The 22,382-nt window shown below is 49.8% G+C and overlaps 1 protein-coding gene across 3 annotated transcripts in view; it reads left to right on the forward strand.

The window, feature by feature from the left end:
• The window catches only part of TXNDC16 (thioredoxin domain containing 16), a 50,762-nt gene that overhangs the window by 4,190 nt on the left and 24,190 nt on the right, over positions 1-22,382 (forward strand). For 2 of the 3 annotated variants that reach the window (XM_030452576.1, XM_030452578.1), the window contains exons 2-13: positions 2,832-3,035; positions 3,531-3,613; positions 4,734-4,807; positions 6,483-6,557; positions 6,850-6,971; positions 8,621-8,711; positions 10,595-10,751; positions 12,032-12,198; positions 14,076-14,136; positions 16,031-16,172; positions 17,653-17,799; positions 18,658-18,717. In XM_030452576.1, coding sequence (XP_030308436.1) covers positions 2,867-3,035; positions 3,531-3,613; positions 4,734-4,807; positions 6,483-6,557; positions 6,850-6,971; positions 8,621-8,711; positions 10,595-10,751; positions 12,032-12,198; positions 14,076-14,136; positions 16,031-16,172; positions 17,653-17,799; positions 18,658-18,717 — 1,348 coding nt within the window. In that variant the 5' untranslated portion in view covers positions 2,832-2,866. Of the gene's footprint in view, positions 1-430; positions 475-2,831; positions 3,036-3,530; positions 3,614-4,733; positions 4,808-6,482; positions 6,558-6,849; positions 6,972-8,620; positions 8,712-10,594; positions 10,752-12,031; positions 12,199-14,075; positions 14,137-16,030; positions 16,173-17,652; positions 17,800-18,657; positions 18,718-22,382 lie in introns of all 3 variants that reach the window. The other variant, XM_030452577.1, reaches the window with a different exon arrangement.

Consider the following 22,382-nt stretch of genomic DNA (forward strand, 5'->3'; position numbering starts at 1 on the left):
AGAAATCAGGGCTGGAGTTGGGTTTGAAGTTGGGTTTTGGAGTTGGGTTTGAAGCTGCTGGTACTGCCCTTCAGGAATGATGCTGGGAAGACTTTCAGGCTTCTTGGAGGCTGCTCCTCTTGCCTCCTTGACAGTAAGCTCTCCCATTTGACCTGGGCTGGTTCCCACAGGCCAGGATTGTGTTTATTTTTCCATCCTGCTGTAGCCAAGTTTGTCATTTAATAAATATCAGTCGTCCCCCCCCCCACCTCCACCCTGATCTCTGTCCCCTGTGTAAGCCACAGGAACAGATGGGAGGGCAAAGGACCAGAAATGCCTGGCACTTCCCAAAGCTGGAAAGGAGTGAGCTGAAGATTTTCCAATGGAAAAAAAAAAAGCAATTTGTGCCTTTCCAACTCCATCTTTGTTTTTTTTTTTTTGTGCCATTCAGGTCTGATCCAAACCCCTCACCCATGCCAGAAGGAACCTGTGAAGGTTTGAGCATTTCCTGGCTGCCAGCAACTCCTCCCTCTTGGAGCAAAGCAGAGGGACTTTGCCTGCTTGTTTTGGAGTAGCTGGAGCTTGGGTTCATCAGAGAGCAGTGACAGTGACAGCATCTGACAGGGTGTTGGTGGGAATGACACTCCATGGACACAGGGGCATTTGTTGCTGGAAACAGCTGCAGCTCAGGATGCACACAAACAACTCCTCCACGGCTTCAGTTCCAGCTCTGCCTTTTTGTTGAGCAGATCCCAGCCATGCTCCAGTCCTCTCAGCAGCTGAGACTGGTACCTGGAGGGCAGGATCTGAGGGAAACTGGTGTTAAACAGGGCACTGAAGTGGGAAAAAGGTTTTTTCTCAGCCTGAAGCTTTCCTGAGCCCCCGAGTCTGAGCAAGATTTGAGCCCTTGAGGCCAAGAAGGACACTGAGGGGCTGGAGTGTGTCCAGAGAAGGGAATGGAGCTGGGGAAGGGTCTGGAGCAGAAGTCTGCCCAGGAGCAGCTGAGGGAGCTGGGGGTGTTGATCCTGGAGCAGAGGAGGCTGAGGGGAGACCTTCTGGCTCTCTGCAACCCCCTGAGAGGAGGTTGGAGCCAGGGGGGGGTCGGGCTCTGCTCCCAAGGAACAAGGGATGGGAGAAGAGGAACTTTTGGCCTCAAGTTGTGGCAGGGGAGGTTTAGGTTGGAGCTGGGGAAGAATCTCTCCCTGGCAAGGGTTGTCAGGGCCTGGCCCAGGCTGCCCAGGGCAGGGCTGGAGTCTCCATCATCCCTGGAGGGGTTTCAGAGCCCTGGAGATGTGGGGATGAGGGACATGGGGCAGGGGTGGCCTTGGCACTGCTGGGTTATGGTTGAACCTGATGACCTTAAAGGGCTTTTCCAACCAAAACCATTCTGTGAGTCAGTGGGGTGTGGGGAGTGTGCTCCTCCCAGCATGATTTGTGGGGGCTTTGCTGGATCACACCTTCTCATCTGTGCCTGCTCTCTCTTTACAGGGTTCCAAAGCCCTGGAGCTGTGGTGCTGAGGGCAACAGGGCAGTTCTGGACTCCTCAGGGTTAGATTAATGGTTGGATTTGATCTTTATGGTTGATCTTTTCCTAGCAAAACTTCTTCAGGACTCCTGGCCAGCCCTGGCAGCAGCCCTGCACTCTTTGCTCCATCCTCTGAAGCATCTCCCCAGTTTCCTTGGCTGCTTTCCTTGAGCTTCACCTGGAGTCCCATCAGGAGGAGAAACTGCCAGCACTGCCCTGCAGCCTGCCACACTCCTTGGGTTTTTTTCTCCCTTGCCCCCAGTTTCAGAGGGTGGGCAGAGGATGTCATGACAAATCCAAGGACACAAACCCTTCTCCTGAAACCTCCAAGAGCAGAGAGTTGGGGCAGGCTCTGGGAGGGATCTGGAGCATCCCCACATCATTTGGCATGGGCTGAGGTGGGCAGTGGGGTCCATCCTTTGCCAGCATCTCTTTGAGGGACACATCTAACACTGGTTGGATCCTCCAGGCTTTTTAACAAGAATTGAGACAGTTTGGGGGAGGTTTTTTTGTATGGCACAGGCACTGTTTTCTGCCTGGTTGTTTAACTTGTTGAATCAAAAGGAAAAAAAAAAAAAAGGAGGAAAGGAAACCATCCCTTAAATGAAAGCACTGGAGGTCCATGCACTGGTAGGTACCAGTCAGGGGAAAGAGAATGGACTTTGCTGCCATCTCTGGAGTTGTCTGGATCACCTGCTGATCTAGTGACCAGCCCATGATGTCCTGGAGATATTTGTCTCCTTTCTGGAAATCACAGTCCTGCTGCACCTACTTGAACAGAATCATAGAATCATAGAATCATAGAATTGGCTGGGTTGGAAGGGACCTCAGAGATCATCAAGTCCAACCCTTGATCCACTCCCACTGCAGTTCCCAGCCCATGGCACTCAGTGCCACATCCAGGCTCTTTGGAAAGATCTCCAGACACGGAGAATCCACTACTTCCCTGGGCAGCCCATTCCAATGCCTGATCACCCTCTCCAGAAAGAAATTCTTTCTCATCTCCAACCTAAACCTCCCCTGGCACAACTTGAGACCCTGCCCTCTTGTCTTGCTGAGAGTTGCCTGGGAAAAGAGCCCAACCCCCCCCTGGCTCCAACCTCCTTTCAGGGAGTTGGAGAGAGTGATGAGGTCTCCCCTGAGCCTCCTCTTCTCCAGCCTCAACACCCCCAGCTCCCTCAGCCCTTCCTCACAGGACTTGTGCTGGATCCCTTCACCAGCCTGGCTGCCCTCCTTTGGACCTGAAGACACTGGTAGATGTCAGTACATACATATAAAACATATATTCCTATGTGGGATTTGTTTTTTTTTTCTTTTTTTTCCCCAGTTGTGACTCTCCTGTGCCTGTAGCTGCCAGCTGCCATGCCAGCCCAAAAGGTCCAATGGATTTCTTCTTGCTTTTTCCTGCTCTTCTGGGCTTCCTGCATCCCAAGGTTGGGCAGCACGAGGCTGCTACAGGAGCTGAGCCCCCAGGAGTATTTCAGCAGCTTGGAAGCTGGCAGAGCATCCCTGGCTTACTTCAGCCATCATGGTAGGTATTTCATGGGCTGTATTTTTGCCATCCTGAGTTTTCAGCAAAGGCTTCTGTGTGGGAAAGTGGAACAAAGTTGGTGGAACTGTGTTTGCACACAAAGGCAGAGACCTCCTGGGGTTGAATCTTTTCTGGCTGTGTGTCCCCAGGCTTCAAACTTCATCAGTTTTCTGGATTATTGTCTGGAGATACCATGGAAGAGAAACCCAGGCTTCTTAGGAGTTATCCCCTCAAAGGGGATGGGTCTCTTCCATGGTTCTTCCTGGGGAAGGGGGAAATCCCTTGCATGCTGAGGGATTGAGAACTCTCAAAAATTAGCAGATCCTTGGCTTTGCCTTTCTTGTTCTGCACCTTTGTGACCCCAGATTGGGTTTTCCAGAGACACAGACATGGGGTGAGTTTCTATAAAAGCTCCCACATCACCACTGAGTGTGTTTGAAAGGAAGGGGAAGGGTTGAAAACTCTTTTTTCTTTCTTTTTTTTCTGGTATTTCAGTTTCTTCTGTTGCCCAGCCCTTCTTGGAGGAGATTGAGAACTCTGCTGAGGTCCTGCAGGACTATGGCATCTCAGTGGTGAAGGTAAATGGGGATGAGGAGCAGGACAGGCAATTTCTGCAGATTATTTCTGTAGATCTTCCTCTGAGGTGGCCAGAGCTTCTCTCAAGCCACCTTGGGGACTGACAGCACTGAGACCCCAGAAGAAAGCTGGTGTTGGCAGACCAGGGCATCCCATTTTATCCCTTGTCCTGGCTTTATATCTGCTGCTTGTGAATTGTGTCCCAGCTGTGGGTCACCTGGAGAGGCTCAGTGCCTCCAAACACAGGGGACTGGCAGAGCCCTCAGCTGCTCCTGACCTCCCAGTTCAGTCTCAGCAGATGAAGCTGTGTTTGAGGGTCTAGGGGAAACTCTTATTTAGGGGAAATAACTCACATTTTCCTTGCAGCTTTGTCTTTTTCATGAGCAGCCCCACGTTCCCCATCCCCTCCAGCAGCTGCATGGGATGCCTTGGAGTTGCCTGGTCCTTGCTGTCCACCCATGAGCATGGCACAAGGCAGAGTGGGATCCCCATTGCTGCCCAGGAGGGCCTCAGATTCCCCATTTCACCCAGGTGGGATTTGCCTGACCCTCTCCATGGCTTCCTCCTGCCCAATTGTGAAAAAAAGATCCCCTTCAATTCAGTGCAACAGGTATTTGAGATGAAGGGTTTTTTAGCTGAAACTTTATGCAGGTTTAGGTAAGGGAATGACAGGTTTAGGGAAGTGTAATTAGATGATAAGAAGTGCTTATATATTTATCTGTATCATCTATATATGTATTTAATTTCCTTCAGATACAGGCTGAGTTTAAGAAGGAAGCAACCTCTTGTCACTTCGAGTGTCCTGGGCAGCTCACAAGATCTCTTGATCCTATCTGAGCCACATCAAGGCAGGAGAATCATAGAATCCCAGACTGATTTAGGTTGGAAAGGGCCTTAAAGATCATCTGGTTCCAACCCCCTGCCATGGGTAGGGACACCTCCCACTAAAACTGAATGACAAGCTCCACTCCCCAGCTCTGGCCTCCATTTTATTCTATTTTTTTCTTCCAGCAGGCTTGGAAAATCTATATTTACCCTCTTGAATGGAATCAGAACTGCAGAGCTGTGTGTTTGCAGTCATTTGGGGAGGTGGATATCTAATTACATGCTTTCCATGCCTAGGTTAATTGTCCCAAAGAGGATGCTTCAAGATACTGCAGAAAGGAAAATGCATTGAGGAAAGCCTACCTGTTCAGGTGAGGGGGGCTTCCTGGGCACCACATTCCTGTTCCTTTCCAGAGCAAATGTTTGGAAAAAACTCTGGGATCAGAGAGAGCTTTGTAGGAGTCAGGAGGACAGAAGTGACTGACAGAGTTGAGTGAAAACTACCCCCAAAAAGGTCCAACACAGGCAAAGTGTTGCAAATGCCTCATCCTCATTTGTGGTCTTCTGTCCTGCTGGGCTCCTGCTATCAGGTTTACCCAGAACACCATTTTTTCAGCCTAGTCCTAGTAAAAACACTCTTTGGCAGTCTTCCTCTTGGTGTATTCAGTTTGTCTGCCCTGAAGGTTTAGTTCTTCATGGATTGTCAGCTGGAAGCTTCTCCATGTGTCCACTCAGTTCAGAGAATCCTCATGATTGGAAAGGACCTTCAAGGTCAAGTCCCACACCACCTTAACCACCAAATCATCTCCCAAAGTGCCACATCCACCTGGTTTTTAACACCTCCAGGGTTGGCAACTCCACCACCTCCCTGGGCAACCTGTCCCACTGCTTCACCACTCCTTCAGTGAAGAATTTTTTCCTAATATCCAATCTAAACCTCCCCTGGCACAACTTGAACCCATCACCTCTTCTCCTAGCACTGGTCACTGGGTAGAGGAGGCCAACACCTACCTCACCACAGTCTCCTTTGGGGAGTTGTAGGGAGCAATAAGGTTTCTCCTCAAATTCCTCTTCTCCAGGCTGCAGAGCCCCAGCTCCTTCAGCCTCTCCTGGTTTTCCAGACTCCTCATCACCCAGTTCTCATTTTCTGTTGTACACGACCCACAGCAACATCTCCTCTGGTGGTGAGGCTCTGCAGGGTGATGCCCAGAACCTGCTCTGACTTTCTGTCAGTCTGTGCTGGGCTTCTCATCACCAGGCTCCAGAAGCTGAGTGAAAGAGCAGGGTCAGATGTGACACCTCAACTATGTCCAGTTCTGGGCCCCCCAGTTCAGGAAGGATATCGAGGTGCTGGAGCAGGTCCAAAGGAGGGCAACCAGGCTGGTGAAGGGACTCGAGCACAGACCCTATGAGGAGAGGCTGAGGGAGCTGGGGGTGTTGAGGCTGGAGAAGAGGAGGCTCAGGGGAGACCTCATCACTCTCTCCAACTCCCTGAAAGGAGGTTGGAGCCAGGGGGGGTTGGGCTCTTTTCCCAGGCAACTCTCAGCAAGACAAGAGGGCAGGGTCTCAAGTTGTGCCAGGGGAGGTTTAGGTTGGAGATGAGAAAGAATTTCTTTCTGGAGAGGGTGATCAGGCATTGGAATGGGCTGCCCAGGGAAGTAGTGGATTCTCCGTGTCTGGAGATCTTTCCAAAGAGCCTGGATGTGGCACTGAGTGCCATGGGCTGGGAACTGCAGTGGGAGTGGATCAAGGGTTGGACTTGATCTCTGAGGTCCCTTCCAACCCAGCCAATTCTATGATTCTCTGACACCACTAAACCAGCATTCCCTGCACACCTAAGTCCTAAGAAATCCCCAACTTCAAGCCTGATGTTTTCTTTCCAGCCATCCATGCCAGCAGGTAGCAGAAGAGTGAAAAGTAATTTAGCTAATCTTTCCTAGTTTGTGGGGGTTTTTTTTGTTTTGGTTTTTAGGTTTTTTTTTATTTGGTTGGTTGGTTTTTTGTTTGGTTTTTTTTTTTTTCTGATCCTCTTCCTTCCTTCCCCAGAGGTAATGTGCTGCTCAGAGAGTTCCCCACTGATGCTTTGTTCGACGTGAACTCCATCATTGGGAATGTGTTGTTGTAAGTAGAGCACCAGCTCTGGGAAACCTTTAACTTCCCACAACATACAAACCCCACATCTTCCAGAGGCTGCCCTCTTTCCAGCAGAAGGCTGCTGCCCTCTTCTGCATGGTTTGACCCTCTTAAATCTATGGCCTCTGACCAGGGCACATCTGGGCAGCTGCTCAGGCTGGGAATCTTCAGTCTGCCAGCAAGGAGCTGGTTTTTTACCCTGTTTATCCCCTCATGGTTATGTGGCTGCAAATTTGCTCTTTTTAAGAGCTGCTGATGCTGTTTCTTTCTCCCTCCTCAGTGCCCTGCTCTTTAATGAAGTTAAATATGTTGAAACACTGGCAGAGCTTCAGAACATTGAAGATTCACTGAAAGGGAAGTCAAATGTGGTCTTTGCCTATGTACCAGCTACTGGGACAGCAGGTATTAATACTCAACTTCTCCTCTTTCCTCTCTTCCCAGAGCCTCTTATTACTAAGTTGTGAGAAAACTAGATTTCTGACCCAAAAACCTGCAAATGGAGGATCAAGGAAACCTCCAAGGGTCACCCAGACTCAAGTTCTTCATCTCTGTCTTGCTTCCAGCTGCACCAGAAAAGTTTTGCTGGGACCATAAACTTTCAGAATGGATTTGAAAGGGAAAAGAGTCCAGTTCTGGGCTTCCCTGTTCAAGAAGGACAGGGAACTGCTGGAGAGAGTGTGTCCTAAGAAGGACAAGATAATATCTGAGATGCATATGTATAAAACAGAATTTTATTGTAAATAACAAGGGGTCTTCAAAGCTGGGCTAAAAAGGTCTGAATTGGATTATATGAGTGTTAGGATATTAGGATAGCAGAACAAGGGGTTAGGATAACAAACAAGAAGATATCTTAACAATTAAATATGCAAGTAATCAAATACCTGGATAAGTGTCACAAACAATTAATTGTTAGAGTGTTAGTAAATGATTTGTCAGGGGGTCTCATACTGGTTCTAGAACAATGATAAAAGTAATACCTATAGGTTATGTGATGATACAGTGACTGCAGGTTTGTAAGGCTCCTAAAGACTTAAAATATTCCTATCTAGGGATTTGCTCCTTCCTACCCTCCCATGGCTATGGTTGGGTGTCCCTTTGCCTCCTCATCAGGAGCAATCCCTGGAGCAGCCATCCCTGCACATCCAGCACCCCTTCTAGGGAAAATACACAGGAATCTTCCTGATCAAAACCTGGGACTGGCCTTTTCCAGAATAAAATGATCAGCTGCTGTCATTTAACTACTCAGCCATACCTCCATTCTGTTGAAGAACAAAAGGGAAGCAAAGTAAAGCTAAGGAAACCTTTCCCCTCATTATAAACTCTTATGTTTATCCCTCTGTCTTTGTTTTGTCTTTCTTTGGCCTTGCTGGAGCCAAGCTGAGGGCTACAAAGCTGATTAGAGGACTAAACATCCAGAGATCAGAACATCTCTCCTAGGAGGAAAGGATGAGGGACTTGGGACTTTCCAGTCTGGAGAAAAGAAGACTGAGAGGGGGATCTTATCAAGGCTTAGAAATACCTAAAGGGTGGGAGGCAGGAGGATGGGGTCAGTCTTTTTGCAGTGGTGCCCAGGACAAGAGGGAATGGGCACAAACTGGGACACAGCAAGTTCCATTTACACAGGAGGAGGAACTTTGAGGGTGACCCAGGCTGCCCAGAGAGGTGGAGGAGTTGCCATCTCTGGAGATATTCCAGACCCACCTGGACACCATCCTGTGCAACCTGCTCTGGAGCATCCCCAGAGGTCCCTTCCAAGCCACATTCTGTGTGATTTTGAGGTTGCTGTCTTAATAAATAAAGAAACTTGTTGGCAGCTCTCTGGTTAAAGGTACCTGGTAGAATGGCTTCACTGACACCATCTCTGTGTTTACTGGGGATCAGCAACTGGGTCCAGTTACTTGGTTAACCTTGATAGTTTGCCTTCAGACAGCTGTGACTTTTTACCCAGAGTTTCTGGAAAGCCTGGGCATTGATTTTTACAGTAGGGAAGGATGAAGAGGGAGATCTGGAGGGCTCTGAGATGAATTTTTCTCTTACTTTTCTCTCCCCAGAGCACAGAGCTGTGATGGAGGCAGCCTTTGTCTATGGGACTGTCCACCAGTTTGTTCTGACTACTGAGCCAATGCTGCTGAAAGCCACCAGGTATGAGCAGAAACACACACATACACCATGTAGAGCTCTTCCCTGACACTATTTGCCCTCTTCTTGGGTTTCTCAGCTTCTCAGCTCAAATCTGGGCTGGTATTTGGATGTTATGCCAAGGGTGGACAGTCAGAGCTGGTTTGCTTTTCCAAACCAGTTGCTTCTTGTGGGCTTGGAGTAGCCATGGATTTTGTGACTGTTCATTGAGGGGGGTTTTATAGGAAAGTCCAGTGTCTCCATAAGTGCCTGATCAAACCTCAGCTCTAGGCTTGGACAGGGGACTGGTACAGCTTGAAACACTCAGCCTTGTGCATTAGTGAGGAAGTCTGACCTTCTGAGAAGGGTAAGAAGTCAGGGCAAACACCACCCAGCTCCCTGTTTTATCCTGCAGTGGCCATAGGGGCTTCAAAAGGGGTCTGAGGGTGTGGATCCCATCTTCTGGCAGCCAGAGGTTTCAGGATTGTTAAGAGATGGGAGCTGAACCTGGGTCAGGGTGTTAACAGCCAGCAGACTTTTTTTTTCAACACATTTTTACTTTTCATCTGAGCAACTTCTGGTATCAGTGAGTTCTGCAGCTCAGCTGAGGGAGTCTCTGCTCCTGTATTTGGGATTTCCCATCCCATGACTGCCCTGGGGCTGGCCAGCTCAATCCATCCCTTTCCCATGCTGGAGGAGCTGGATTGGAAGGGCAGATCCCTCCCCACCACTTCATCCTGTGAGCCCCTGCAGTCAGGAAACTGAGAGGAACCAAGGTGGGAGTAGCCCACAGCATGTAGCATCCTCAGCAAAGAGTTTACACAACGACCTGCCTGTTCTTACAGGTGACACCAAAACCTTTCAGTCCCCAAGATGCCATCCCATCCCTGCAGGATCCTGAGCAAGGAGAGCTTTTTGTGGCTGCCACTAGATGGCACGGTTGTCCTTTGGACAGGAATCTGCTTCATTTTGCTTAAAAAGTAGAGAGGGCACCAGCAGGCACCTCCTTAGCTGGTGAAATGGTGGTAGCTTCACCAAGGTGAAGAATTTTCACCCACCCAGGGCTTTCAGGTCTTGATACTACACCCTGCTCTTCCACAGAGGGGACTTAAAACCCCTTACAAAGGGGATCCCTGTTTTAGGGGTGGGGAATGATGCATCAGGAGATAAATGGGACCACCTGCAGGCAAACAGCAGTGATGGTCTCAGAGCAGGAACCACCAAGCTGGGAACCAACCAGGGAATCTGATGCAGGAACCACCAAGCTGAGAACCACCCAGAGAATTTGATGCAGGAACCATTAACCTGGGAACCACTCAGGGAATTTGATGCAGGAACCATTAACCTGGGAACCACCCAAGGAATTTGATGGAGGAACCACCAAGCTGAGAACCACCCAGAGAATTTGATGCAGGAACCACCAAGCTGGGAACCACCCAGAGAATTTGATACAGGAACCACCAAGCTGGGAACCACTCAGGGAATTTGATGCAGGAACCACCAAGCTGGGAACCACCCAGGGAACTCGATTTTGCTGTTATTCAGTAGGTGAAATATTCCTCATACACTGATGTCATCAGTGGGGTGAAAGGGATGAGCAAAGCTGTGAACTTCAGGTGTCATCCAGGGTCTGAGAAAAGCTCAGCCTTGAGCCAAATATCCTGGGTTTGAGGTCATTTACCCAGGGATTTTAGTAGAAGTGCAGCACAATTCTCAATAGCACCTGGACACAGTTGTACCTGTCAGGAGTAGAGCTCTTGAAGAAGTCCTACAAGGCTGCCAAACCATGAGCCTGAGGATGATCTGTCCTCTAAAAGGTGTCAGCAAACATGCTCATTCCATCAGGGTGTATTAAAACCCAGTGGTGGGTGCCCAGCTCACTCTGGTTTTTATTTTCTCTCTCTCAGCAGTGATGGCCCTGATGTGTCCTCTGCCCAGCTGATGTTCTGCCACTGCCAGCAGAGCCCTGAGCTGTCCCAGCCCTGCAGGAGGACACCCATGGGGCAGCCCCTGACATTGCTCAACATCCACAGGCACCTCAAGCTCATGGGAGCTCCTCTGGTGGTATGGCTGGGGAAGGGGAGATGTGGAGTGGATGTGGGAATGAGGGAGGTGTGAGCACAGAGGGAAAGGCTGAGCTTGGGAATCCACCCATCCCATCCCCAGGGAGTTAATGGCAGAGCTCCCAGGATTATTCCAGGCAAAGGAGAGGTGTGAGGCTGGAAAGGAGTGATATTCCAGTGCACTGCTCAGCTTGCTTGGAGCTTCCTAGGTAGCCCTGGCACTGATGTGTGTGATGCTCCTCCAGTGGTGAGAATGGGCTGGAGGGGCTCCTGGGACTTTTGCTGGGACATACAGGATCCAATCCAATCCATTAGGCTGGAATATTTCAGGGATCTACCACTAGTATCTAGTCCAACTGCTTGACCAAAAATTAAAGGATGTTTTTAAGGGCATTGTCCAAATGCCTCTTAGACACCGACAGGTCTGGGGCACTGATCATCCCCCTAGGAAGCCTGTTTCAGTGTCTGACCTCCCTCTTTGCTGAAGAAATGCTTCCTCATGGCCAGTCTTTGAACCATTCTCATGTGTCCTGTCACTGGGTAGCAGGGAGCAGAGCTCAGCATCTCCCTCTCCACATTCCTTCCTGGGGAAGCTGTGGTGAGGTTGCTCCTCAGCCTCCTTTTCTCCAAACTCATCAAAATCCTCAGCTGCTCCTCTAGGCTCCCCACAGGAGTCTCAGCACCTTGTGGAGATTGAGAGCAGGGATTCACCCCCTGGTAAGGACAAGGGACAGGAGCCTTTATCCTATCTCCTTTTCCTACTGGGCAGTGAGCTGCAGCTGCCTCCCAGTTCCCACTGGTGGCATCTCTGCCCAGCCAAACAGATGGGGAGATGAGCTGGGAAGTGTCTCCTTCAGCTCCTGAGCTCCTTCCATGGAGGGAAGATGCTTTGTTAAGCTCTCATGAAGCAGCATGTCCAAGGCAGGAAGAAGAGGATGCCAGCTCTTGGCATGCTGTGGCCAGGGTTTTCCAACTGCTCTGGGGATTGGGTGCCAGGTAAATAAAAATGAGTGGAGTTTTGACATCTGGAGTTGCTAAGTCACAAAGAACACGCATAATAAAGACCAGGTTTTTAACAGGGAGGGTCATGGCAGGTTGGAACAGCTTCACTGGGGTTGTGTGGGTTCTGCTTTGGTGGATGTTTTTGAAATGGGGTTGGGGGCTTTTTTTTGAGGGTCTGTGGCTGGGGAAGGAGGAGGAGAAGGAGAAGAAGAGGAGAAGAACTGCGGTACCTTCAACTGTATGGAGATGTGCTGCAATCTAACCATGTCCTTTCTCCAGACAGAGGTTGCTGAGGACCCAGAGAAGGTTTCCACTGTTCACTTACAGCTTGGGTTACCCCTTGTCTTCATCCTCAGCCAGAAAGAGACCTATGAGGCTGACAGGAGGACAGCAGAGTTTGTGGCCTGGCAGCTCTTGGGGAAAGCAGGAGTTGCCCTTTTGTCCAGGTATTTACTTTCAGGTGTTTTGAGATTCTTTTTGCTTTCTGGGGTGTTTCCAAGCTTGGTTACCCCACCACTAGGATGGTACTGAGTGGGTTAACTACACTGATATGAGAAGCAGTAAAACAAGGGTATATATATATAAATATATATAAATATATATATATATATGAGAGGGTTTCATGTTTAAGGACTTGTCCAGAATCAGATTAGTTTGGTTTCAGACTGGCTGGGAACCATAGAAATGTTTGAGCTCCTTGCTGACTTCAAAGTGGAAAACCCACTCAGACTGAAAATTTTGCAAAGGAAACTTAGCACAGATGGAAAGCTTTGGGTTTTGCCCTCAAAGGGGCAGAAAGAGATCCAAGCAAGGAGGTGGAATATGGGTGCTGGGACATGCCAAGGGGTCATGGTGCCTCCTCAGCCACCGAGGTCTCTCTGGGTGAGACCAAGATGCTTGTAGCACAGGAGGGGGACAGGAGATGTGTTTGTAAAAGCTGGGGAGCTCTGATTTCCTCTGTGCTTGACTTGCAGTGACTTCTCTCTGCCCCGTGGGCTCAGGACCTCTCTGCCCCCACCAGCCTGGCTTCTGTTTGCAAATGTGTCAGGGTTAAACACTGCCCAGCAATTAAACCCAGTGCCAGATGCTCCCTGTTAATCCCACTCCCTGATAAAGGAAGGAGAGAGAATAAGGGAGAGAGACTGATGGGTTGGGAACTAAACTACACAGCTTGAATGGAACAGGAATGAGAAACAGGAAAAAAATGACTAAATCTATACAGTATACAGGAAAATTGATCCCAGGTTCTTCCTCCTCTCCCCCAATAACTCTCCCATCCCCACTGAGGCTGCAGGGCAGCCCTGGGAAAGTCCAGGCTGGAATCCTGGGGTCAGCAGCAGTTGGGAGCTGGAGGCAGGAACACACAGATTGAGGCTGGGATGGATCAGGAGCACAGGCAGAGGAAGGGATGGAATCCTCCCAGGATGCTGAAGCAAACAGGGAGAGGGGAAGAAGGGGAAGCAGGAAGGGGTTTGACCCTGGTGATCCCTCCAATTTCTGCTGAGGATGAGGTGTATGGGATGGAATCCTCTGTTTGGTCAGTTTTGGTCATTTCTCTTGTCTGTTCCTCCCCAAAGGAGGTTCCAGGTGTGAGCTCTTGACTCCTTTTCTCCTTCCAGAGGGCAAAATGTTCCTCAGAGCTGAGCAGTGCCCTTGGTTCTGCACCCCAGGCTCTGGCTGTACCTGTAAATATTGAGTGGGATCAGTCCCAGCAGCAGCCACTGCCTGAGAAACTTGCTGTTCATTTCAGCAGTGCAGCTGCCTGCAAGAAACTCAGCTGAAAGCAAAATGACAAGGCAGAAAATCCCCTTTATCCTGGCCCACACCAGGACACCAAATGCTTTCATGATGGATGTTTTGCTACAGGAGATGCCCAGCCCCTGGAGGTCCTGGCTGGGATGTCTGCTGGCAGCTGTGCAAAATGGGGGGAGATGGAAGAAGGGTGGTTGGGGGCTCTTTTCTCCCAGCTTTCTGCCACCCTGGTGCCTCTCTGGATGGAGGCACTTCCAGGCTGCATTTACTTAGGAGCTGAAGTCCAACTGCTCTGGGATGTGACCACCAGTGCCTGAGTAAAGACCCAGATCACAGAAAAGGAGTCCAAGCCCCTTGCAAAATAGACCCCTCATGCAGTGCAAGCTCCCCAAAAGGTCACTTGGAGCCCACTTCTCCATCACTGATGTGATTCTGGGTCCCTGGAAGTTCTCTGGGGCACTGAAGCAGAATTGTGTGAAGAGCTGGAGCTGGTGGGAGAGGTGGGCAGGGAGGTGGAGTGGAGGGGGTGGCCTTCATTGCACCTTTTAATGTTCCCTTTGTGTTTTGGAAGGGACCTCCTGGATCTGAAGGTTCTGCTCCGGTCAAACGTTGCTCTCAAGACCCCAGATGAGGTGAGATGCTGAATTACATTATTTTACAATGTTTATGTTCCTTTTGGGTAAAAGGAAGTGTCTTTCCATTGCCACACAGGTGTCTTTGGAGCTGCCTGAGCCTGGTACTTGTGCCTGCTTGGAAAGAGAAAATATTGAGTTGATTTGGGGTTCAAAACATAGGATGACATCTCCATTACACCTTAAAGCAAGACAGGGTTGGGATCTACTTCAGGTAGAAGGTCCAAGTGCAAATTCCCCCAAAAATCTGGACTTCCAAAGGCCCTTAGCCCCTCAGGAAAGGCATTCAAAAGATGGGAGAGGAAAGTGAGAGCAAACAAGCAAAGGTCTGTGCTGAACTGATGTAACCAGCTGCCTCTGGCACTGATCTGGGAAAAGGGCAGGGTGGAAGTGAGATGAGGTTGATGGAGATGAGCTAAACTCTGGAGGGACCTGACCCAGCTTGTGAAGCAAGAGGGAATTCAGCACCAAAAAACGCCAGGGAGCAGACGTTGCCCCAGGTTACTGAACTGTCACCCTTCTGATTGCTAAGACACAGGATCAGACCTGAACCTCAGCATCCCCTGAGGCCTTTCCATGCCCTGCTGAGGATGTGCATGTTGTGTTTCTCCTCTCAGAGCCAACGGGAGGTGCCAGCACTTTGTCATTTCTCTCAGTTCATTTTAAAATCTGTTTTTTTGGCTGAAGTGCTTTTCCCCAAGGTGGTGCCAGGTCTGGTTTCAAGCCAGCAAGGTCTCATTTCTGAGAAATAGATTTTGCTTTTTGATTGCCATGGGTTGGCAGCCCCACATACACTTGGGAGCACTCTTCCTTGTTGTGCTTTGTGAGAGATCTTTTTTTGTGCCAGTTTCCTAGCTGTGATCATAGAATCCCAGACTGCTTTGGGTTGGGAGGGACCTTAAAGCTCCTCCATTGCCACCCCCTGCCATGATCAGGGACACCTCCCACCAGCCCAGGTTGCTCCAAGCCCCATCCAACCTGGGCTGAGACACTGCCAGGGATGGGGCAGCCACAGCTTCCATGACCAGCCCTGCCTGATTTGAATTAGGTGCACCAGTTCTGCATTCAAAGCAGAGAATCATTGAGCCTGGAAGAAATAAAAATAACCAAGAAAAACACAAAACACATCATGAGAATGTCACTCAGTTGATAGAAAGGTTGCTACACTAGGAGTGATGGGATGATCTGAGCCATTTAGAGGGAGAAAAGCCAAATGCACCCTGTATCTCATAGAATCATAGAATGGTTTGGGTTGGGAGGGACCTTAAAGCTGATCCATACCCACCCCCTGCCATGGTCAGGCCAACCTCCCACCAGCCCAGGTTGCTCCAAGCCCCATCCAACCTGGGCTGAGACACTGCCAGGGATGGGGCATCAACAACCTCCCAAGGCAACCTGTTCCAGTGTCTTACTACCCTCATGGTGAAGATTTTTTCCTAATATCCAGCCTAGATCTCCCTTCTTTCAGTTTAAAGCCATCACCCCTTCCCCTGTCACTGTTACCTCCTGTGAAAAGCCCCTCCCCAGCTTTCCTGTGGTTCCCCCTTCCTCTCTTTCACTCTTTGACCATTGGGCATCTTGCAGTGATGGGATCTGTGGCAAGATGCTGGAAGGTGGAACTGGTGCTCACTTTCAGCACTCCAGGCACAGGATCCCACAGAGCCACACTTTTTTTTTTTTTTTCCTCTATATCCTGGCAAGGAGAAGTCAGTCTGGATTGAGAAAAATCCCTGTGCAGGTGAAATTGGATCAAAGAAGAAGAACACTCTCCTGCTTGGCAGCTTCAGGAGTCTGTTGATATACCCCAAAAATAAGGAGCTGGGTTCTGATGTCCTTGAGCTTGGTTTGTGGCTGGAACAGTGGGTGATGTTTTGCTCCTTCTGATTTTCTTTAGGGAGTGCCAATCAAATACCTGATCTTAGAAGACACTGATGAAATTATAAACCTGGTGGAAGAGAAGAGCAAGGTTGAGCAAATCCAGGAGGAGGAGGAGGAAGAGGAGGAAGAGGAAGATGAAAAAGAGAATAACAGTCAAGGTGTGTGACTGCCCAGATGCCATCAGATGGGACCTGCAGGTAGCATCTGCTGGAGACACCAAGATGTTAAAGCATTAGAAAACAAGTTTCAAGTCCCAGGCAGAGCACCCCAGTCACACCCTGGCTCTACAGGGTGCCCCTTTTATTCTCTGCAGTTCACTGGAGCTTTGGGACAGGCAGGAATAATCTTTAAGGGGAAATAGCAGGGCAGAAAAAGAGAGGAACAGCTGGAGAGGTGCTGCAGGAGGGAGCTTCTGCTCCAATGCTTCAGAGGCAGGAGAGCTCAAAGTGCTCCTCTGCCAGCATCAGTTGAAGTGCCTCAGGATTATCAGGCCCTCTGGAAGGGTTTGAGACATGTTTTTCTAAGAGTTGTTCCAGTTGCTTTCCCCAGGGAGAAAGCTCTGGCCCTTCCAATGCTCCCTTAAAAATGTGGTTTTTGTCAGACAAAATTGATTTTGTTTTCCAAAAAAAGGAAAGTGGATCCTAGAGAAGGCAATGTGCTTAAAGAATAGTGCTCAAACCCAAGGGCACAACTGCTGTGAGACCATATAAGAGCATTTCAGTGAGTTTTATGTCTGTCTGTGAGCACGTCTGTGCCTTTTCCTCCACTCCTTCATATCACAAAAATCACAGCATGTTAGGAGTTGGAATTGCAGGATCACCCAGAGCAGGTTGCACAGGATGGTGTCCAGGTGGGTCTGGAATGTCTCCCGAGATGGAAACTCCTCCACCTCTCTGGGCAGCCTGGGTCACCCTCAAAGTTCCTCCTCCTGTGTAGATGGAACTTGCTGTGTCCCAGTTTGTGCCCATTCCCTCTTGTCCTCTCCCTGGGCACCACTGCAAAAAGACTGACGCCATCCTCCTGCCTCCCACCCTTTAGGTATTTCTAAGCCTTGACAAGATCCCCCTCTCAGTCTTCTTTCCTCCAGACATGAAAGACCCAAGTCCCTCATCCTTTCCTCCTAGGAGAGATGTCCTTGTCCCCTAACCATCTTCAGAGCCCTTTGCTGCCCCCTCTCCAGCACCTCCTTGTCCTTCCTGAACTGGGGAGCCCAGAACTGGGCACAGGACTCCAGATGGGGCAGAGTGGAGAGGAAGATTACCCTGCTGGTCACACTCTTTTTGATGCACCCCAGGATGCCATTGGCTTTTTGGGACACATTGCTGGCCCATGGGCATCCTGTTGTCCATCAGGACTCCCAGGGCTTTCCCCACAGAGCTGCTTCCCAGCAGGTGAACCCCTAACCCACACTGATCTATGGGGTTATTCCTCCTGAGCTTCAGGACCCTACACTTGCCCTTGTTGAACTTGCTGAGGTTTCTCACTGCCCAACCTCTCCAGCTCATGCTGGATGGCAATAACCAGACCATTTTTTCCCCCTCTGCTGACCATCTCCATGTCTCTGCTGGGAGGTTCTGGGGTGGAACAGGGTGCTGCAGTTCCTACCTGTGCTCATGCATGGCTCTGGCTCCCTTGCAGACATTCAGGATGATCAAGTGGTGGAAGCAGTTGCCAGGGACAAGAAGAGAGAGCTGCCCCTGGAGCAGATCCGTGCCCTGGAAGAGGAGACCTTCCACCCAACCCTCTTGGAGACTGCCAGGACAGTGGTGCTGTTTTATGCCAGCTGTAAGTATGACATGTGGCCCTCCTGTCCCTTCTCTGGCCCTGCTCACCAAGCTTCCTTCACCCTGGGGATCCTGCAGACAAGTTTGAAAGATAAGGAGGTGCCACATCTCACCCCCTGGGCCTCCACCCACTGGTAGCAGTCAGATGAAATCAGTTCTTCTCGTGGGCAGATGCTGTGTGAAGACAGAATCTCAGTACAGGTGCTGTTCTTAGGTTTGTAAGCATTTTACAGGGTCTGAATGTATGACAAGAGGGAAAATTGTGGTGGTTTGGGCTGTTGGGGTAGACAAGATAACCTGGTTGTTGGCATGAAGTCCAGTTTTACTTAGTTCTTTCAAGTCTTTCAGAGCTTGAAGCACCTTAGGAGGCAGAGAAATATAACCTGACATTGTCAGAGAGCCAGGTGGGGCTGCTCTGTCACCTGTGTAGAAGCATAGAATTATAGAATGGTTTGGGTTGGAAGGGACCTTAAATCTGATCCATACCCACCCCCTGCCATGGTCAGGGACACCTCCCACCAGCCCAGGTTGCTCCAAGCCCCATCCAACCTGGGCTGAGACACTGCCAGGGATGGGGCAGCCACAGCTTCTCTGGGAAACCTGGCACAGGGGCTCAGCACCCTCACAACAAACTATTTCTTCCTCACATCTCATCTCTCTTCCATCTGGAAACCCTTCCCCCTCATCCCATCCCTCCCTGCCCTTGTCCCCAGTCCCTCCCCAGCTTTCCTGGAGCCCCTTCAGGCACTGGAAGGTGCTCTAAGGTCTCCCCATTGCAGCCTTCTCTTCTCCAAGCTGAACACCACTGTCAGGATGTTGTTCCAGCTCCTTGTCCCTCAGGGCTCTCTTTGTGTTCCAGGGGAAGCAGTGTCCCTGGCAGTGCTGAGGACTTACACTGAGGTGGCTGAGCACCTGAAAGGTAAGGAGCCACAAGAAAACTCTGAAGATGTTGCTGGTAACTCACTCCCTCACCCAGAACTTATTCTATTTTTCTTCCCAAACTCTCAAGGAATGTATCTCCACATCAGGTGGCTTACAAGAGCCCTTTGCTTCTTCTTTAGGGATCTTTGTGGTCCATCTGGGCCTCCATAAAGTCCAAGAGGCTGCAGCCTTCAGCAATCATCATGTGGTGGTGCTGTAAAGTGGTACAGAAGAGCTGCCCAAAATCTCTTGCAGCTGAGCTGGTTGTGCCCTGAGTGATGGGGATGCTGGAGATGTTGGTGTGAGGTGGATGGTGGGGAAAAATGGTAAAAGTGATGTTGGGGGGCACTGCAGCTCTGTGGTGATGATGGTGATGATGTTGGTGAGCATGGTGAGAGCAAGATGGACAGTGATGAAAAAGATGATGATGGTGCTGACTGTGTGAGGAGTGCCCAACAGCATGGGGAGGAGGGCCAGGACAGGGCACCAGCAGCAATGGGTGACCTGGAGTGGATTTTGGAGCAAGGAGGGGCAAACAGGAGCCTAAATCCTGGAAAAGAGGGGTCCTGTTTGGGCCTCTTGGTGCTGGGTCCTGCACAGCCCCAGGAGATGCTCCAGATGCTGCACATCACATCTCCTGTTTCTGGAAGTGCTTGATCTGGAAAGGAGATGGTAATTGGCCCCAGCTTTGGTGGAAAATGGGGCACAAAGAGGTGGGCAGGCCCAGATCCATCAGGAGAGGATGGTGTCAGAGGAAGAATTCCCAATGATGGTGCCTTCAGGGCTTGGGGATTTGGTTTGATTACATTGGGAAGGCTCTCAGGTGGCCAGGGAGCTCCATAAATCACAGGTGATGGGGCAGAATCAGCAACACTTAAAGACAGCATGTGTTGGGTGGTCTGGGGGTAAAGGCAGGAGAAAATGATCCTTCAGGAGGGTCTGAGCAATTCCTGAGCAGTGTAAGCTCCAATTCAGCCTCATTCAGGTCTTTAGCCCCATCCTTCTCTACAGTTAGTGGAGAGAGGTGGGTTCCTCTGCAAATCCATCATTCTTACCTGGGCTGGATCTCTTCCAGAGTTGCCTCTTTCTCCTCCTGGCTGCAGGAAACACTCAGGTGGCTTCACTGGAACACAGAGGGGAAGTCATATGGATCAGGGCAAGAGCTGTTCTGGCACCTTTGGAGGTGGCTGGTGCCTTCTCTGGGGTTTCTTCTTCATCAAGGCTCATTTCTCCTCCTGATGGCATCTCCCTGACTCCAGGCAATGTCTCCTCCAGAGATCAGGGTTCAGAGTGAACTCTGAGTAGCAGAAGGGACATTTACAGAGTCAGCAGAGGACCCAGCCAGCTCTCTGGAAAGCAGATGGAGTGGGAGTTGCTTGCAAGAAAACCCTCCTGGGACCTCTGGGGACAGTGCTGTGTCCCTGAAACCATGAAAGTGGTTTGGCATTCATAGCTTGCGTGAAGGGAAAGTCACCAAAAGCTTTGATCTGGACTGAAGTCCCAGGAAGAAACAGGGGAAGCTTGGGGAGAGCTGGTGGTGTTGGAGAGGTTTATGGTTGGTGATGGTTTGGGGTTTCTTTTAGGTTTCCCCAGGAGTCAGAAGAGGTAGAGGAGAAACCTGGGAGAGTCAGTGGATGGAATTCTGCCTTTTCCTCAGCCAGGGGCCAAGCTTTGGTTGAAAATGTGCAGCCAGACTTTCACCATGTGTTTTTGGTTTGTTTTTTTTTTTTAATCATTTGATAGCAATCTCAGTACATGAAAGCACCCACGGGCAGATTTACAACCAAGATTAGGAACTGATTGGGGTCAGGGCCTTTCCACTGTGATCAGTGAGGTCCCAGTCCCAGGCCAGATGTGACCTGCAGCATGGTCCCAGTCTGCTTTCTCTGCTCTGACCTCAGAGAGGATGGAGAACAGCTGTGGGGTAATGCAGCTGGAAATCCTTTGGCTCAGCTGCTGACCTAAAAGGATGGAGTTATGGCCAGGATGAGGGGAGACAGAGCCCTGCAAGGGGCAGAAGTCTGCATCAGGAATTTCTTGAGCTCTGCAGGACTGATGCTAAAACACAAGGTATGGCTTTGGGGCAACCTCTCAGCTCCCCTACAAGTGCTGCTGCTCCTGGCTGCTCTCTGGGCTGGAGTTTTCTTGGTTGAGCTGAGAAGCCAAAACCTGAGGCATAAATCACTCACTCTTGAGTTGCAGAACCAGGTCTCACTTTTGATGGGACCTGGACACTCCCAGGTTTTTGGGAGAGGTGGCACTGAGGGTTGGCCATGTAGGAGCAAGCCCAAGGAAACAGAGGAGGCTGGAGACTGGAATGACCCCGTGATTCATCCAGGCACAGATGTTCAGATCAGCACCAAATTAAGTTTATACACCACCTCCCCTGCCAATATTTTCCTTTTGTTGAGAGATCCAATCTAGCAAGAGATAAAGGAGCAGCTTTGTCTTGCTCAAAGGAGCAAATGTTCTGCTCTTGCAGCAATGTCACTGTCACTGCCCCTGGGGCCAAGTGCTGGAGCATTCCTGGTCTTTTGCATGATGTGAACTTATGGAAGCATCAGCCCTGGGACTGGAGATGTGAAGGTGTGAGGCAGTGCTGAGCATTTCTTAGGTGTGTCATTGGCCTTTTTAATTTTTATTTTTTTTTTTTTGCAAATCTCCAAGAACAGCAAAAACTGCCATGAAAAACCAGTTCTGCTCCTTTCTTCTGTGCCTGGGGAGGCTTTGTGACCAAAGCCAGAGCTCTGAAGCTGTAGTTCAAAGGCAGGGAAATCACCTGTGTGCTTTAGCAATGGATATTGGTAAAATTAATACAAAACTACCTCTGAAGTAAGGATTTAGGAGGCCCTGGTGTGATGCTGTCCAGGTGCTCATGACCCATTCTGTGTCAGATCCCTCCTCGTGGATATAACTTGATTCTCTTTCTTGTAGCTTTTGGACCAGGTCTTAAGTGAGCTCTTTCTCATGCCACCACTCTTGCCTTTCAAAGAACTAGAAATTTAAGGGATTCTTGATTTTTCTCATTCTCCATAGCTCTAATGATTGGTCTTGTCCTTTCCATAAGACCCCAAGGACAGAGGTTCTCTCTGGGGCTGGTTTTGGTAGCACCTAAAATCCCAGTAGGATCTTGTGTTCCTCTTTCACCTTTTTCCCATCCAGTGACCAGAGGGCTGAACAGTTTGTGGCTGAGTTACTCAACTCCTGAGGCTGCTGCTTGTGCAGTAATTAATAATCTGGTGCAGCTGGGGATGGGAGAGGGATCATCCTGCTCAGGCTGTTCCTCAGGCCAGATGGGGTTCCTTTGGGATGCTTTTGGTATGTAACCCCCCAAGGTAGTATCCAAATACTAAAAACTCATATTTGAGGGACCTTGGAGCAGTCTTGCAACTCAGTTTTACCAAGACATCAAAGCCCTGTTTCCATGTCATTAGTTTGCAGAGTTGGGCAAGACACAAGATGATGTGGTAACAGCTGATGAGAACCAGCTCTACTGGATCAGAGGTGTGAAAGAAATCCAAGGGCAAGCTTTGAATTTAAGGTGTTATTTCAGAACCCAGGGAATGAAACAAACCCTTTCTGCTCTCATGGAGGGTTTTGACACCTCCTGACTGAGGGGAATTGCAACCCCTTAGCTCCCTGCTGCCACTTTTTCCTGGGCAG

Source organism: Calypte anna, chromosome 5A (genome assembly GCF_003957555.1).
Source record: "Calypte anna isolate BGI_N300 chromosome 5A, bCalAnn1_v1.p, whole genome shotgun sequence".
Lineage (NCBI taxonomy): Eukaryota > Metazoa > Chordata > Aves > Apodiformes > Trochilidae > Calypte > Calypte anna.